Source organism: Gracilinanus agilis, chromosome 2, assembly GCF_016433145.1.
Source record: "Gracilinanus agilis isolate LMUSP501 chromosome 2, AgileGrace, whole genome shotgun sequence".
Classification (NCBI taxonomy): domain Eukaryota; kingdom Metazoa; phylum Chordata; class Mammalia; order Didelphimorphia; family Didelphidae; genus Gracilinanus; species Gracilinanus agilis.
The window spans coordinates 224885578-224903148 of record NC_058131.1 but is presented as its reverse complement, the minus strand read 5'-3'; the positions used below and the strand labels follow the sequence as shown (position 1 = coordinate 224903148).

Below are 17571 nucleotides of genomic sequence, written 5' to 3'. Positions count from 1 at the left end.
GGTCAGTTTTAGGGTGGATTGCAAGGCTCAGAACTCCTTATATTATATTGATAGATCAGATAGTAATGTTTGGTGTCTAAAGGGTGTGGAGGCAGGAAATATAGTAAGGCCTAGACTAGAGGTTTTATATTCGCTGCCTTGGGGTCAGTCAGCAAAACTCCTAGATGTGGAACTGGTATCAGTATAAAAAGCATTGGTATCAGTTGCACTAATTTGTAGCCCACTACACCTTGCTAAACCACACCCCTATGGGATACAGCAGTGACTAACATTAAGCTATAAACGAAAGTTTGACTAAGTCATAATTATTTAGGGTTGGTCAATTTCATGCCAGCCACCTCGGTCATACGATTATCCCAAATTAACAAATTTTCAGTGTAAAGTGTGTTTAAGCTATTCGTATAATAAAGTCACTATTTAACTAAACTGTGATACGCTCTAGTTAATATTTAAATAAACAATTAAAATGACTTTAATAATGCTTACTACACAACAGCTAGGACACAAACTGGGATTAGATACTCCACTATGCCTAGTTATAAAGTCACATAGTTAAATAACAAAACTATTCGCCAGAAAACTATTAGCAATTGCTTTTAAAACTCAAAGTTACTTGGAGGTGCACTAAACCCACCTAGAGGAGCCTGTTTTATAATCGATAAACCCTGATAAACCCAACCCTATCTTGCCATTACAGCCTATATACTGCCATCCTCAGCCCACCTTAAAAAAGCCAAACAGTAAGCAAAATTATTTTTCATAAAAGCGTTAGGTCAAGTTGTAGCACATGAAAAGGAAAGAAATGGGCTACATTCTCTACTTTAGAGAACAACAAATCATATTATAAAATTAAAGTGCCTGAAGGAGGATTTAATAGTAATAAAATAATATAAGAATAGAAAGCTTAATTGAATTAGGAAATAGGGTGCACACACACTGCCCATCACCCTCCTCAATATAACCAACTGAATTACTAATAAGACATAAAATAAAAGAGGAGAAAAGTCGTAAAACGGTAAGTGTACTGGAAAGTGCACTTGGAATATCAAAATGTAGCTTTTTTCTTTTTTCCCAAAAGAAAATTAGGAAATGCTTAAAAAATTAAATAACTTGTAAAAAGTAGTTAAGTCATTTGTGGTTTTCTAAGTCAATATACCATTTTTATTTTGAGTTTGACACTATTGGCCTAGATAACCTCCAAAGGTTGTATTGGTAGTAAGAAAAAGAGTTGGTGACTGACTGCTAATTCACAAATCATACAACCAGCCAATTTGTCTATTTGACTGATAGGCAACCTGGATCTAGGGGAGGGGTTAAAAGGAGGGAAAGGTGTAGTAAGATGGGCAACCTTTTGAGCTTGACATGTCAAAATTTGCCAAAAAACCGAGCATAACTCGGATTGTGTGTCACTTCAAGAAAAAAACCATAATTTTGTGATATTTATAGTTTAAATAACAAAAATGTATAATTGTAATATATAACTATTTAATAAACCAAAATCGGTAAATTAATATAGGTAGAATTGTCATCTATAGTGTACAGAGTGTCTACACTACAACAAATGTTTCATCTTCGGCATGAGACCCCATGCTTCTCTGTATGTGGCCACATGCAGCTGCATGTCATAGGTTGCTGTCACTGGTGTAGTGACTAGTTTGGATGGTGGGTGGGGCAAATCAAACCAAAATAAGGGGGAAAGAACCACTTGCATGGTGATATCTTTGAGTGGCAGTTTTAATTTAATTAATTCTTAATTTACATTAAGAAAAGGGTGCTGCTTAAATATAAAAAAGATAAAGGAAGTAGAAGGACTGTATAAATAACAAAAAGATTCAATTGGATATCATGTTGGAGTTTTCATATTAATTCTATTCCTTTTTGTTTTCTTTGCTATTGATCACTTTAGCAAATTTTCTTTTCAACTTTTTATATTGTATATAGGGAATATATGTATATATTGCATATATATATATATATATATATATGGAAGAATGGACCACAAATTGTTTTACCTGGTGTTTTTCATTTGTAGATACAATTTAGCTTGTCATAGACTGGAAACCCTTTTGCAAAGTATTGATCTTCCTCCACTCAACAGTGCCAATAATGCACAGTATTTTTTGCGGAAGCCAGATAAGGCAGTTGAAGAAGACACTAGAGTTTTTTCTGCCTATCAAGACTGTATTCAGTTGCAACTTCAACTCAATTTGGCTCATCATGCAGTACAGAGGCTCAAAGTAGCATTAGGTGCAAGCAGGAAGACCTTGAGAGAACTTCCTGAAGCTAAAGATTTAATTCAGATGTCCTCCACTGAACAGTTACGCACAATCATCAGATATCTCCTGGATACTTTACTTAGTCTCCTTCATTCTTCCAATGGTTTGTGTTGTTTTTATTTGATTTTGTTTATCAGTATGTTGAGAAGCATGTTGTGTTGTCTGTTAGCATTGGAGCTGGACCTTTTATATAAATAATTTGGGGGACTATTCTGACTAAATAAGAATGCATAGTAATATTTCTTATTATTTCAATTCATTGATAACAATATTTTAGAAGTTTTATTGTTCTCTTTTGGTTGTTGAAGGTTTCTGTAGTCTTTATCCTTGTATCTGAATTATGGTATACAATTGTTTATATATATCAAAATTTAAATATGAATTATTGTTACAATATGGAATGTTTATAATCACATTAGTTTCATGTAGGTTATTTAAAACATCATTTGGGAAAAATAGAAGACTTAATGCCTGAAATTTTCACGTCTACTGTCACCTTATTATCCCTTGTTTAAACTATTATGAAAGGTCCCAGATGATTTTCCTTTTTCATATCTCATTCCATGATTCCCATTCCTTTACATTTCTTTCAGAATAATTTTCTGAATGTGCAGGTTTGAATATAACTCCTTTCTAACCAATATATTCCAGTGATTTCTTATTTCCTCTTAAATATAAATTTACTATGTTTGCCTTCTAAAGCCCATTACAATCTGTCCCCATCCTGCCTTTTCAACCTTATTACATATTTATTCTATGTTTGTGTACTTTATAGTCTTAGCAAACTTCTTATTGATTGCATACATTTTATTTATCCATGTATACAATTTCCTGTTTCCTTACCTTTGTATTAACTCTTTTATGCTTTAAATGTAATCATTCCATCACCTCTCTTAGAATTTCTATGGCTTTCACAATTCAGTTTATGCTTCTTTTTCTATAGGAAACCTTTTGTAATCTCTCCACCCTCAAGCATCTATTGAAAATAATACCCTTAAATTTTTTATACACATTTAACTAAGGAAATTGTCTCCCTAATGTTTGTAAGATCTTTATGGGAAGGATTGCTTGTGATTTGTCTTTATATCCCCAGATCTTAGAATGTAGTAGATGATTAACAAATACTAGTTGGATTGCTTGACTAATAATATTTACCTTTTCTTTCCAAAAATAATCAATAAATGCAGCATTACAGGAGAATTGAACATGATGGCTTTTTAAAAATTTACTACATAGACCTGATAAAACAGTGACATTGTATTTGCAAAATAATGATTAAAAAAAGTTGTGCATATCTCATAGGCATATTTTACATTACTAATATTAAAATTTCCTTTTAAATTTAGAAGCCAATCCTGTTTCCTTCTTTTAACAGGACACTCAGTACCTGCAGTTTTGCAAAATACATTTCATGCTCAGGCTTGTGAAGAACTATTTAAACATCTGTGCATAAGTGGAACTCCAAAGATACGTTTGCATACTGGTCTTCTTCTTGTTCAGCTTTGTGGTGGTGAAAGATGGTGGGGGCAATTCCTTTCCAATGTTCTTCAGGAATTGTACAATTCAGAACAACTCCTTATTTTTCCTCAAGACAGGTAGGAGAGGTTGTTTGGACTAGTGTAAATGGACTCCGTTTTATTTTCAGTGGTCTGATGTAGGGAAACTATTTGCAAACTGAGGGTAGAGTGAAATGAAGATTAACTAACATTACTATTGCTGCTAAACATGTCTTTGGAGTCAAGGCTGGTGAGATTCCCAAGGATGAGTGATCTGAAGAATCTAGAGGAAGGAGATACTTCTCCTGGGTTTTTAGATCAGACGTTGTTCATCATTTATTCTGGTTGGACCACATGAGGCAGAGTTGAAAAATTCTACATTTTCCATTGCAGATAATGATAGTCATCTTTTATAATTGAAGTGCTTTGTAATTTATTTCTCTCTGCTTCTCCCACCCCACCCCATTTAGAACTACTGAAAGGAAGAAACATAAAAAATTAGAAATTTAAAAAACAACAAAATAAAAATACATTGAAATATTAAACATTTCTCACGTACTTCACTTCATATGTGTAGGTTTATTAATATAATAGTATAATACATGGTATAACAAAATAAAATCTAACTTTTGGAGTAAATCTATTATAAAATGATTATTTTTGCCTTCTTTTTGATTGACACAAGGTGGATTATTGTCATTACTTTGTTTTATTCTGTTCTTTATTGTGTTCAGTTTCCCCTGAAAGGAGAATAGAGTATGAAAATATAAACTCCTCTGATTAGTTTTCAATGCTCTGCATTAAGTACCCCTAAATTACTTTTAACAGCTTCAACATTTCCTTTCATCTTGTTCTGTGCTTCCTTTTCCAATGCCAACAGGCAAGTAGTTATAAAGAATGATAATACAACAAATCTCAGACTATCTTGATCCATCAAACTTCCTTTCCCAAAGTAATTCCTCCTTCCAATTTTCTCATTTCTCTCATTGGTATTATTCTTCTGCGAAACGTTCAATTTTAAGAGCTTAGAATCATATTGGCTACTGGATTAACAATTAGGAGAAATTGTTTTTGGTGTCATTTCTGCTACTAACCAGCTGTTGTGACCTTGCGCCAAGTCATTTTCATTGTCTGTGAACTATGAGTTTAGGAGTCAATGTTCTTTAATTCTGTTTCCTGAAAAGCACATGTAATATATTGCCTGAAAAAGTTGTTTGCTTAATATTAAGGGCCTTTGCCTTACTCATACAATCCTTTTCCTATGGATTGTTAACTGTACATTCAAATATGGTTTCTTTAATGCAAATTATGTAAATTCTATATAGTTCATGTATAAAAACATACTTTTAAATCTGCCTTTGATTTCACAGTTGTTAGCAGAGGTGTTCCATTTTGTTTTCTGTTTCTCAGTGTTAAAAAATTACTATGTCAGTCAGTCAACTATAGTAAAAATTCACACATATAGCACATCCTTCATTTTCATTATTCTTAGTTTTTGTGGATCAAATTAGAGGCCCTTATTTCAAATGCATTCCTGTAATCCATTTTTATGTATTCTACTTTTAATCATAAAATGCATACAAATTCCTTACTTCTTTTTTATGTGCAATCATACATACAATTTTAGGGCTAGAAGGACTGTTAGTGGTCATTGTAGTCCATCCCTATCAGAAGTCAAATTTGAGTGGGGAAGCAAATTAGGCAGGTCACAATACTGACTGGTCATTTTCAGAATTTGAGCCCAGTCTTCTATACTCTCAATTTATTTTTCACCTGGTATACTTATGAATACTTCATTTTGGGGGTTGGTAGTATCATATCGTCTTTTACAAAATAGATATATCATGAAGAGTTACTAGAAAAGATATTTGTTGGTGCTTATCTATGTAATAAAATTTTTTTGGTTTACTTTTAGGGTCTTCATGTTACTTTCCTGCATTGGGCAAAGATCACTTAGTAACAGTGGTGTCTTGGAAAGCTTACTTAATCTCCTGGATAATTTACTGTCGCCTCTTCAACCACATTTGCCCATGCATAGACACACAGAAGGTAATATTTATTTCACTGATCAGATACTCTTTCTTCTCATAATAAACAGAATATTAAATATTCTCTGGACTATTTTAGTACTGATAATAACATTATATTAATATGTATATTCAGGATATCACCAAAAGCCATTTTTCTTGACTTAGACTAAAGGAAACAACAGTTACTAATGCTGTTATTTTTTTAAATTATCATTTTCCTATTCTTGGAAAGGAATATTTGTAAGGTGTTGAGAATATATTTCTGGGCACCTTTTTTTACTGAATAAAGTATTTTTAAGATAATGTTAATTTATTCATTTTGCTTCCAATCCTTAAGTTCTTTTATCATTAAAAATACCAATATGTATAAATTTGGTGTTTGTGTCTTTAAATAACACTTAAAAAAGTTCATTAATTGGGAGTAGCTTAGTGGATTAATAAGATCTAGGCCTAGAGATGAGAGGTCCTGGCTTCAGTCTTGCCATATACACTTTCTATCTGTGTAATCCTGGTCAAATTGCTTAAATCCCATTGCTTAGCCCTTATTGATCTTCTGCCTTGGAACCAATATACTTTATTGATTCTAAGATGGAAGGTAAGAGTTTTTATTTTATTTTTTAAAATTTATTAGTTGTATTATTTGATGATTCTAAAATCTTCCTTTCACCCATTGTCTACTTGTTTCTTTGTCTCTTGTCTCCTTCTTGTAGGAGTATTGGATATTCCCATGATTAGTTGGGTTGTAATGCTGGTGTCCAGATTGCTAGATTACGTTGCCACCATTGAAGATGAGGCAGCAACTGCCAAGAAACCTTTGAATGGTAAAGAAAGGGAGAGGTTTCTGACAGGTATCAAATGTTTACATTAACATGTTGTGGGGAGGATATGATGGTGACTTTAGAGTTTCCCAGCATTCCAAGCATTGGAATGGATCTGAGAACTAAAATATAAACTTTATTTTCAAAAATTTGGTGTAAGGAATAAAATTAGGTCATCCAATACAAATTCTGATAGGGAGTAAAATATACTCTTCTGTATGTTTTCATTGTAGTCATGGCTTTAAGAATTTGGTCCTTTTTTTATTTTTTTATTTTTATGCTTATGTTTATCTTTTGCTATATATGTAAACAAAATGATAGTGGAGAAGAAGCAAGTTTTTGTGTTCAATCTGCCCTATATCAAATTTCCATTCTTCTAGTGGATAAAATAATCCCAAGCTCTGAAGGGTCCCACAGCATAGTATGATCTTTCATTAGGGCCCAAATCATAAAGTACAAAAATACAATAAATCTTCAAATGATAGCTTGATCCTTTTCAGCCTTGTTCTTCTAACCAGCTACCCTTTAAAATTTCTAGGCTATTAGATTAATCATTTAGTCTCCACGTTCAGCATAAACACTACTTTTAGCTCATCCATGTATAACATCTTTTCTTCACCATTATGAGTAAGTTATTATTTGTGTCCTTTCCAAAATGTGGTATATACAACTTAACTTAATAATAAAACAAATGTTTTCTGACTTCAGCAGTCAGTATTGCTCTGACAGAAGCCTAAAAAAACCACATTAGCATTTATAGATGTCATGGTCCTTGTTCAATTGCTGATCTGTTAAGTACATTAAAATTGTAATAAGTGTTATTTACCTGGAGAGAACAAGAATATATAGGAAAGAAATATACTAGCTAATAATACATTTGCCACATATTTTTTTTTATCTTCTGGAGTACTCCATAACCATTTGTTGCTAATTTGATCTCAGATTATAAGGTTTTTACCTTCAGGAATACTATGTTTCTATGTGTAGACATTAAACAAAATTTTGAATGTGGTTTTTTTTTTCCAATACTGATTTTTACCTACATCCTTCAAGTTTCACCAGTCACAGGTAATGTAATATACAGTAAGACATTATCTTATTTGCTCAATATTATGAGGATCTATACTTTTGCCAGTTACTTTTCCCTTTAATGATGAAGATTACAACTCCCTAGATCTAAACAGGCAGTATTTGAGAGTCGATATGGCAAAATATTAATAAATCTAGCATCTATCCTGGTAATGATTTTAAATTTGAATAGCTATAGGCAAAAAAATTTCATTTGTTTTCTAGGCAAATTTTTGAGGCCTTTCAGGTTCTTAAGACTTACTCTAGTTTGCAAATCCACTGATACCTTCTTTTAGCATTCATTCCCCTCCAGGTCACAATATATTTTTCCTATTAAAGTTTTTGTTGTTTGCCCTTCTTATGTACTATGGAGTTGATGAAGGTGAACTTGAGTTTAAAAATAACTAGTTGTGTGGAATTGCTTATCCTTTAGATGTTAGCTTCCTCGTCTATAAAGTGGATGCGTTTAATTCTAAGGTTGCTTCCATTTCAAATATTCTGTGATTTTATTGGGCTCAGACATGTAAAAGATTCTGAGTGCTTCTTGTGACTTAGAAGTTTTCTTCCAAATGTGGTATGGGTATACATGTGGAAATACAGTATATTGTTTTTACAAGACAAAAAAAAAAAAGGAAAATGAGTAGAAGTTGCAATAAGCCCTTTGGTTAGTATAAAGAAAAAATCTGGAACTGTTTAAAAGCATAATTGTTCATTACCGGAGGTCAAATTAGGATCTGTGGGTATTAGAGCTAGAAGAGACTTTGTAGTTTGTCCAGCTAATTCATTAAGAGGAAATAGTTGCTCTTTATTGGAAATGTAAAAAAGCACCTGACCGATCTGGCTCAGTGAAGTTTTATAATGGATTTCTTCTCATAGGACCATTGGTTTTTGAGCTGAAAGGACCTTTGACATAACTTTTTGACAACTCTCTAGTTTTACACATAAGGGAATTTAAATCCAGAAAACTTGTGATTTGCCTAGGAGCATCTTACGTTGTTAGCATTAGAGCTAGAATTTTATTCCTGATTGTTTTATTCTTGACTTATTCCCCAAATTTAGTTTTTTTTAACTCAGCTTAACAGCTGATATTGGAGATGGTGTCTCCAAGTACTTGAAGATTTGTCATTTTGTTGTATTTAGTTGGTATGGGTTTTTTGTTTTGTTTTGTTTTTTTAATTTTAAAATCTGTGTCGTGGTTGTAATACTTTGGTTTCAAAATATATTGCTCTCCCCTGATCTAGGGGACCATTTGTCAAAACAAGTATTGTTTCATAAAAGCAAAAATGGAAGCAATTAGTAAAACTAGGCACTTATATTATGTGCCCTCATACTTCCCCACCTCTGTTAAAAAGGGTCTCTCTTTTCTGGTGGTGTTCTAATTGTTTTGTCTTCTTTTTGAGACCAGTAATAAACTTTGAGATGAAGATGGAAAGCATTATGGTATACTGGGAATAGTTGGGTTTGGAAACAGATGGCTTCATGTTGAATTCCTATTTTCATTTTCTATGGTGGATTGTGTTAATTCTGCAACATGTCAAGCATTCCTGTCACTTTCCTCATCAGAAACTGAGATGATTAGTTTCTATTCCACTGGTATTGGTAGAGGAACTGGGTTTGCTAGTAGAAATATGCAATTTTAAGAGACATTCTTATTTGGTATCTAGATTATATTCCTTATTTTATGAAGAAGACAGGTGATGAATTAAAATTTTTTCCAATTTTTAAAATATCCTATATTTAAAGGCAAAAACAGGATAGCAAGCATGGTAGTAAACTGTGCTATAAAAGATAATGCTAAACTTAATCACTTGCAATTCCATTTGTTGATTTTAAAAATAAATTCTATTTCTTCTTCATCTAAGAAAAAATTCAACTTCCTCCTTTGAAAAGGTGCATTGTACTATGAAATTAACTTTTATTAACATGTCATTAAACTTTTATTTTGTGCCTAGACCAGGACATTAGTTGAAATATCTTGACTTCATATCTTCTTTACTTTGATTTAGTATAGTGGTGCCAAACTCAGTTAGAGATGCCCCTAGGCTGCATATTGACTTTGAAAACCATTAATTAGAATTAATTGTGTTGTATTGTGTGTTTATTTGTTAAACATTTGAGCAATTAAATTTTAATCTGGTTTGGGTACCACTTGAGATTTCTATGAACTGATGCTTCTCATTTTGACATTTCCAATATACTGGAAAGAGTAATGGAATAGAATTTAGGAGCTGGAGGTTATATTTTTGTCTCTATCTCTAATAGGATTAGGTAGGGTAAATCATTTCTCTGGTCTTTGCTTCTTTTGCAAACTCAAGCCTAAATTATCTTCTTAAGGCCTTCTAAAAAAATTACATGGTGCTCTTCAAAATCTGTAATATTCTATTTTGGAAATTATTTTAAATATTGTCTTTATCTGTGTGAAAGGAAATGTTACTGACGAAGATACGTATATTTGCTCACTGATTATACGTTGAAGAAAGTTCAAGTGGCATTTTTTTATCAAACCAACTATTTAAAGACCTATAGAAATGTTAGAAATTAATGAAACAGCTAATGTAATAATATGATGAAACTAAGGCAAATAATCAGTACTCATAATTATTTGCCAGTTGAAGGATGATACAAATGTAAGGTGTTTTCTACAAATAAGAAATATATTGTCTTTTTAGTAAAATTCTGGAAAATAACTCTTTCCACTAAGGAATTTTGAAAAATCCCTTCCCTTTCTCTGCCTACCTCCTATCTTTACTCCTCCATGCATACCTAACTTCATAATGCTTTCATTATTTACATGTTTTCTAAGAATATTCATCCCATTAATGAACTCATTTTCCCCTCTGAGTTAGGTCACCAGTGGAGTTTCATTAACAACAGTCTGCATACTCAAAGCCTAAATCGTTCTTCCAAAGGCAACAGCAGCCTTGATAGATTATATTCCAGAAAGATCAGAAAGCAGCTTGTTCATCATAAACAGGTAATTTTTAAGGTTTTTAAACTTTAACCTTTAAAATTTTTTTTTTTTGGTTGTTTCATAAACATCTATTTTAAAAGTGTTAGCTGTACATTATTCTCCAGCAGGCTGTTATGCAGAATTTTCCATTTGGAATCTTCTACTTTTTCCTTAATTATGGACCATAGATTCTTTTAGGACTGTTAACTTGCCTACTTCATGGTCCTTATTGTAGTATTAAATTTCCTGTTTGTAAGGCTTGCAATTACTTTGTATAGCGTAAATTTTTGTTAGTTTCAGTTATTAAAGTTCTAAGTGGTTATTTATTTAGTATTTTGTTTACATGAATACTAGTCATTGACTGGTAGAATAGTAAGCTATTTAAAATAGATTTTTGGAATGGATTTTGTTTTAAAATTTATTTAAACCTAATTCCAGTGTCTTAAAAAGGATAAACTTGTAGACTCTATTTACAATTCTTCAGGAACAAGATGGATAACTACACATATACCTTATTGGAAAAAGGAAGGGAAAGAAATAGTTATTTATATAGGGCATATTATGTGTCAGGCACTGTGCTAAACACTTTGCAGATATTATGTTTTCTTTGATGCTAACAACTGCCCTGGGAGGTAGATGTTGTTGTTATCCCATTTTTCAGGTGAGGAAACTTCATTCAAGGTCACACAGCTATTAAGTGTCTGAGGCCTGACTATAGATCTAATGCTATACATTACTGTAACCTGTAGTTGACTAATATCTGCAGTCTAAATATACATCTAAATACCAGCATTGTTTTAGGATCATATGCAAATCACTAAACTGTCTCTACCCCAAAGACCTTTCCAACTAATTTGCCACCGAAACCTTCCATATGTGATGTCTGCTCCATTATTGAACTGCTTTATAGTAGGGACTTGTACTTTCTATTTTTACCTCTAGCAAGTTCACAGTGCTTTACACATAATACTTAATAAATTATTATTTTCATTCTCTTATTCACTGGTTTTCCTGTGATTTCTGTTACTTGAAGCCAAATAACTCTTGATTACTAATAGAACCCTTTGAAAGAAAGTACAGCTTACCAGAGAGAGAATAATTTCTATGAAATATAATGGGGTTAACTAGGTCACTTGGTGGATTGAGAGCTAGGCTTAGAGATAGAGTGAAGTCCTTTCATCAAATCTGGCTTTAGACACGGCTAGGTATATGATCCTGGGCAGGTTACTTAACCACCAATGCTTAGCCCTTACCATTCTTCTGCCATGGAACTAATAGAAAGTATTGATTCAAAGATGAAAGGTAAGATTTTTTTTTTTTTGAAGAAAAAATATTTTTAAAAAATAGTTAAATTCTAGTAGTCTTAGATTTAGTTATAACTTAGAAGGTGCTGGATTAAGAGTCATTATTTAATTCAAAAAGCATTTAATAAGTGGCTCCTTTGGTAGGTACAAGGGGAAAAAAAACAATACCCAAGCTTGAGAAGATTATAGTCAAGTAGAGGGAATGATAAATAAAGAGCTGTTAATACAAAAATAGATTCAAAATAAATGCATCTTAATTTCACAAAGTTAGAGGGAAATTTTCATATTCAGGAACTAAAAAAAATACCCAATAAACTTTTTTTTTAAAACTAGTACACTACATTTTCAAATTCTAATGTAGACTTATACCTTTCTAGTAATAGGAAACTCCATATCCTTTAACTAGAAAAGGTACTTAGGAATCTGAATTAATGCTTAGGAAACTTCATTACTAACCAGAAGGTTGCTTGATGACCTCAAAATCATAGCAAAGGGAATTGAATAACTCGTAAGATAATTTCATCCAGGTAAATTGGAGTAATTTTCTCTATATCACTATAAATAGTTTTACCTATCTGGTGAGTGGCTAATATAATTTTCTCCCTGTTCTCATTTCTCTGAGCCATCATTTGGTCTTTTACTTATTATGATATTAATTTTTGTAATATTTTATATTAGACTTTTAAGAGGTGTTATATTTACATTTAGAGTGCTGACAGATTTAGATTGTATCTTAAAATCTCTTAGGAAATTTAAGAATTGCCTTAATCTTATAAGTAAGTAATGACATCATCAAATGAATTTTCAGGTTTATCACTTCTGGAGATATTTCTTTAGATGATGGATTGCATTATTGTTTTTTGATTATTATATCCTTTAAAAATATTTCCAAGATATATCTTCTTATAAAGCAGCTAGATGGCGCAGTGGATAGAGCACTGAGCCTGGAGTCAAGAAGACTTGAATTCAAAACTAGACTCAGACACAAGCTACATGTCCCTAGACACTTAATCTCTGTCTGCCTCAGTTTCCTCAATTATAAAATGGGGATGCTAATAGCACCTACCTCTCAAGGTTGTTGTAGGGATCAATGAGGTAATATTTGTGAAAGCGCTTAGAACAGTGCCTGGCACAGGTAAAGCGCTATATAAATGTAAATTTCAGCTATATATCTTTTTATTTTTTAATTCTTCTATGCAACTTTGCAGTCTTATATGAACCATTTGCATGTGAATAAAGTATTCTATACAGTTTTTACTGGAAGCTTTGGCCCCAGTGTAGAAGAATGCTGTATTTCTATGCCTTGTATTTTCATTTGTTAATTTTTATTTTTTAGCAACTTAATTTATTAAAATCAAAACAGAAGGCTTTGGTGGAACAGATGGAAAAAGAGAAAATACAAAGCAACAAAGGATCATCGTACAAACTTTTGGTAGAGCAGGCAAAACTAAAGCAGGCTACATCAAAGGTATTGTGATCTTACAGCTTTTAATTTAAAAGCCTACCTACTTCAAGAAAAGTAGTTTTCCATTTTATTCTTTTAAATAATTGATTCCTGAGGTCTTGATCCATGCCAATCATCAATATTCATTTAATTCACCAGTCACTTGAAACTAGCTTGGTTAGTCTTCTTTTCCTTGAACTTGCTTATAGGACTTTAAATCAGATCCTATGCAAAAGCACTTTGATAATTGTATAATTTTATTTTAAACTTAGATTATATAATGGATATAATCTTCTTTGGTCTTTGCTTCCTTTATTATCAAACTTCAGCATTAGAACATTAGGCTGTATTCAAAAATTAGTAGCCCACAATCAAACCCTGTTGTATACAATACCTTTCTGGAGAGGGAAGGAAGAGAAATGAACCAGCATTTATTTAATACCTATTATGTGCCAAGAACAGGGCTAGGCACTTTAACAAATATTAACTTCATTTGATCCCACAACAACCTTGGGAGGTAGGTGCTATTTTTATCCCCATTTTACAGTTGAGGAAACTTAGGCAGACAGAGATTAAGTGATTTACTGAGGGTCACATAAGCTCTTAAGTGTCTGAGGCTGGATTTGAATTCAGGCTTTCATGACTCTAGGCCCAGTGCTCTATCCACTGCGTCACCTAGCTGCTAGTTTACTCATTAGAATCATTGTAGGGATTACTGAATTATAGGAATTATTTTTTATAAGTTATTTGTGAGGGGAGAAATTGTTATATTCTGAACTAAAGAAGTAAATGGTAAATTAGGCTACTCAAAAACTTCCTAAGTCTTTAAAAAAGATACTAGCAGTGACTTTAATTATAGTTGCACTACTTTGGATTTTTATTATTAATGAAAAATACCTGTTTTTGACGTCAAGTTTTTTAAATGTACTATATCTACATAAAATGTAAAGATGTATATGTGATGTAAATGTATTCAAATGAATTTATTTCAGAGCAATTACAGGCCTCTGTGCATCATCCTAGTAATTAAAAAAGGAATGAATCCAGAATAATATTTATCCTCCCCACTGTTTAATTTATTTTCATGTGTATTTTCTTAATAAAAGTCCTCCACTAAAATGTTATTATGTCACTACAAAGGAGTCTTTTTAAAAAAATGTTGATTATTTAGCTTTCATAATATTTTTGAAGACTTTGAATTTTTAATTGCAATTTTTCCTTCCACAGATATAATCAGTAACTTTGGGACTCTTTTTTAGTGTTAAAATGTGAATATTAGAACAAAAAAGCCACAAATATAGCCTAATTTATGGTTCTGAGTGACTTGGGTTCTTGTGGTCAACTAATGGACTAAAACAAAACCAATGAGCCCATCTGCTAAAGATTTTTGGCAATTTGTCTTGCTATGTTTAAAAGTATACCCCATGTAACGAATGTTATTTCATAGTAATTAATCATTAATATATCATAACTGATTTTCACAGTGACATTGTGAAACTCTTAACAGCAATTTGGGTTTCTTGAGCCTTAGATATTAATTCTTGACTACTTTTTAAATTACTGTCATTTATAATATTGTTCCTTGTGTATTAACTACCATTTCAGATTGTTTTATCCATTAATGTTTAGGTTGGGCCTTAGTGTGAGGAGTCAGGGGAGATGGAAGGCATTGTAGGATGTTTGTTAATGTATTTGTATGCCCTTCAGCATAATTCTAATGCAGTTTGGGAGTTTTTTTTGGAGAGAAAAAATTTGTTCTTCAACTAGTTTTTCAACATGACTTGTATTGATATTCTATATTTTACATATTTAATTACTTCAAACAATTACCGTTTGTGTCAAATTTGCTTTAAGTTTTTGACTACTATTTCAATAGCAAGCTTTAATACAATTCATTTTTCCCAGTAGAATTTCATAGTCCTGGCTTTTTGAAGCCCCTCAAAATTATCAAGATTCATTCAACATGTTGTTCCTCGTTTTAATTTTAAATGTAAAATTATGTATTGTAATAGCTTAATTTAAAAAAATATTAATATGATGAAAACATTTATTTTAATTCCCTATACACAGCACTTTAAGGATTTAATTCGTTTACGTCGGACTGCAGAATGGCCTCGTTCTACATTAGATACAGAAGTCTCAACCACAAAAGAAAGCCCGGAGATAGAACCCCTTCCATTTACCCTGGCCCATGAACGTTGTATTTCAGTAGTGCAGAAACTTTTGCTTTTTCTTCTGTCCATGGATTTTACTTGTCATGCAGATCTACTTTTGTTTATTTGTAAGGTAAATTTAAAAAATTTTCACTTATATAAACTTGTGAAGAGAACAGGCATACTAAAATCATTAGAAAAATGAGATTTGTTAGAAATTGCAAGAAAACAAGTTGATATAAATAATGTAATGATACAAGTCATATTAATAGTTTAGTTTCGGAGATTTATCATTTATTAAATGCTTTCCTTACAACTCTTTACAGTAGGTAAGATATGAACTATTATTATTCCCATTTTATATATAGGGAAACAGAAATTAAGTCTCTGTCAGATTATGACTTGTTCCAAGTTACTTATTAGAAAATGCACAGTTAAAATTTGAATTTAAATCTTCTTATAATCTTTGTTTTAGCACTCTGCCATGCTGCCATCAAAAAGACAGAAAAATTATATCACCCATTAAAAATTTTTGCTTAGCCCTATGATTTTACCTGTATAAGTAACTTCCAGTTAAGAACTTTCTCATCTGCCAATGCAACTCAAACCTTTTCTGCAAGTTAGAGAGTTGGTTGAGAATTCTGAGTTATTAAATGTCTTAGCCAGTATCACACAGTCAGTATGAATCAGTGTTTGTTTGGCCAGTTCTTTGCCATTCTAACCCTGAATGCTTTTCTGCACATATCATTGTGCCCTCTATTCTTATTCACTTTCCCTTGTCCCTCTCATACTTCTCACTTTTTCCTCATCTTTTTCATTCTCTCATCTCATTCTCTAGCAGTCTCTCCCTCTTGAACTGCCTCTCCCTTCCAGTGCTCCACCTCCTTTGCTCTTATAATCTTACAACAACCTTAGGAAATGTATAACCTTGGTATAGATGAGGAAATGGGGTATTGAGACTTAAGTCTTACTTAAATGTTTAGAAAGGCATGGTTGATTTCGATGCCTTGAAATAGTATTATGTTTGTTACTATGCAAAGAAGTTTAGGAAACTCCCATCTTTTCCTTTCCCCGTTTAAAAAATGCTTCTTTGAATGCATTCTATTTAGAAATTCATTCAAAGCAATTAAAGTGGAAAATAAAAATGGAGCTAATGTAAACTTTTTCAAGTATATAGTAATTATGGAAATAGGACTTACTCATTCATACATATGCTGGCACATTATTTTGACATCTAAAAATTTAATGTTTCTTAGAACAAAACACATTTAAATTGTTCAAAAGAGAGGGCAGCTCAGTGGATTGAGAGCCAGGCCTAGAGACAGGAGGTCCTAGGTTCAAATCTGGCCTCAGACACTTCCCAGCTGTGTGACCCTGGGCAAGTCACTTGACCCCCATTGCCTACCCTTACCACTCTTCTGCCTTGGAGCCAATACACAGTATTCACTCCAAGATGGAAGGAAAGGGCCTCAAAAACGAATAAACAAACAAATAAATAAATAAATAGCTCAAAAGAGTTTGCTATAAACTGGAATAGTATTGTTGATAAGGTTTTTACTTTCTAGATGCTTGTTTTATTTTTCCCAAAATTTGTTATAGGTTCTTGCACGAATCGCAAATGCTACACGACCAACAATTCATTTATGTGAAATTGTGAATGAGCCTCAACTAGAAAGACTTTTGTTACTTATGGTGGGAACTGATTTTAATAGAGGAGATATATCTTGGGGTGGTGCTTGGGCTCAATATTCTTTGAGTTGTATGCTACAGGACATCTTAGCAGGTATGTTAAACTTTCTTTTTCTCAGGTGGCCCATTATTTTTTTTTTATTTTGCTAAAAATGGTTTTATCTTAACTCAGAAACAGCTATAAAACATAGTCTACTGATTTTTCTAATTTATGTAAGTAACTACATTTATAGTTTATTACTAGAGAATCCTTTTGCTTCATGTATACTACAAAAACTCCTTGAAGATTCTGTTGAAAGTTATTATTACCTGTATATTTAAGTGTTGCATCAGGTTTCCTTAA

At 32.1% G+C, this 17571-nt stretch overlaps 1 protein-coding gene across 2 annotated transcripts in view; it reads left to right on the top strand.

Annotated features, from left to right (window-relative positions):
- Positions 1-17571, top strand: part of BIRC6 (baculoviral IAP repeat containing 6) — a 325846-nt gene that overhangs the window by 136099 nt on the left and 172176 nt on the right. Inside the window, exons 29-36 of one of the 2 annotated variants that reach the window (XM_044663691.1) lie at positions 2033-2379; positions 3652-3871; positions 5688-5821; positions 6513-6623; positions 10535-10662; positions 13279-13410; positions 15457-15672; positions 17139-17322. In XM_044663691.1, the coding sequence (XP_044519626.1) occupies positions 2033-2379; positions 3652-3871; positions 5688-5821; positions 6513-6623; positions 10535-10662; positions 13279-13410; positions 15457-15672; positions 17139-17322 (1472 nt within the window). Of the gene's footprint in view, positions 1-2032; positions 2380-3651; positions 3872-5687; positions 5822-6512; positions 6651-10534; positions 10663-13278; positions 13411-15456; positions 15673-17138; positions 17323-17571 lie in introns of both variants that reach the window. The other variant, XM_044663690.1, reaches the window with a different exon arrangement.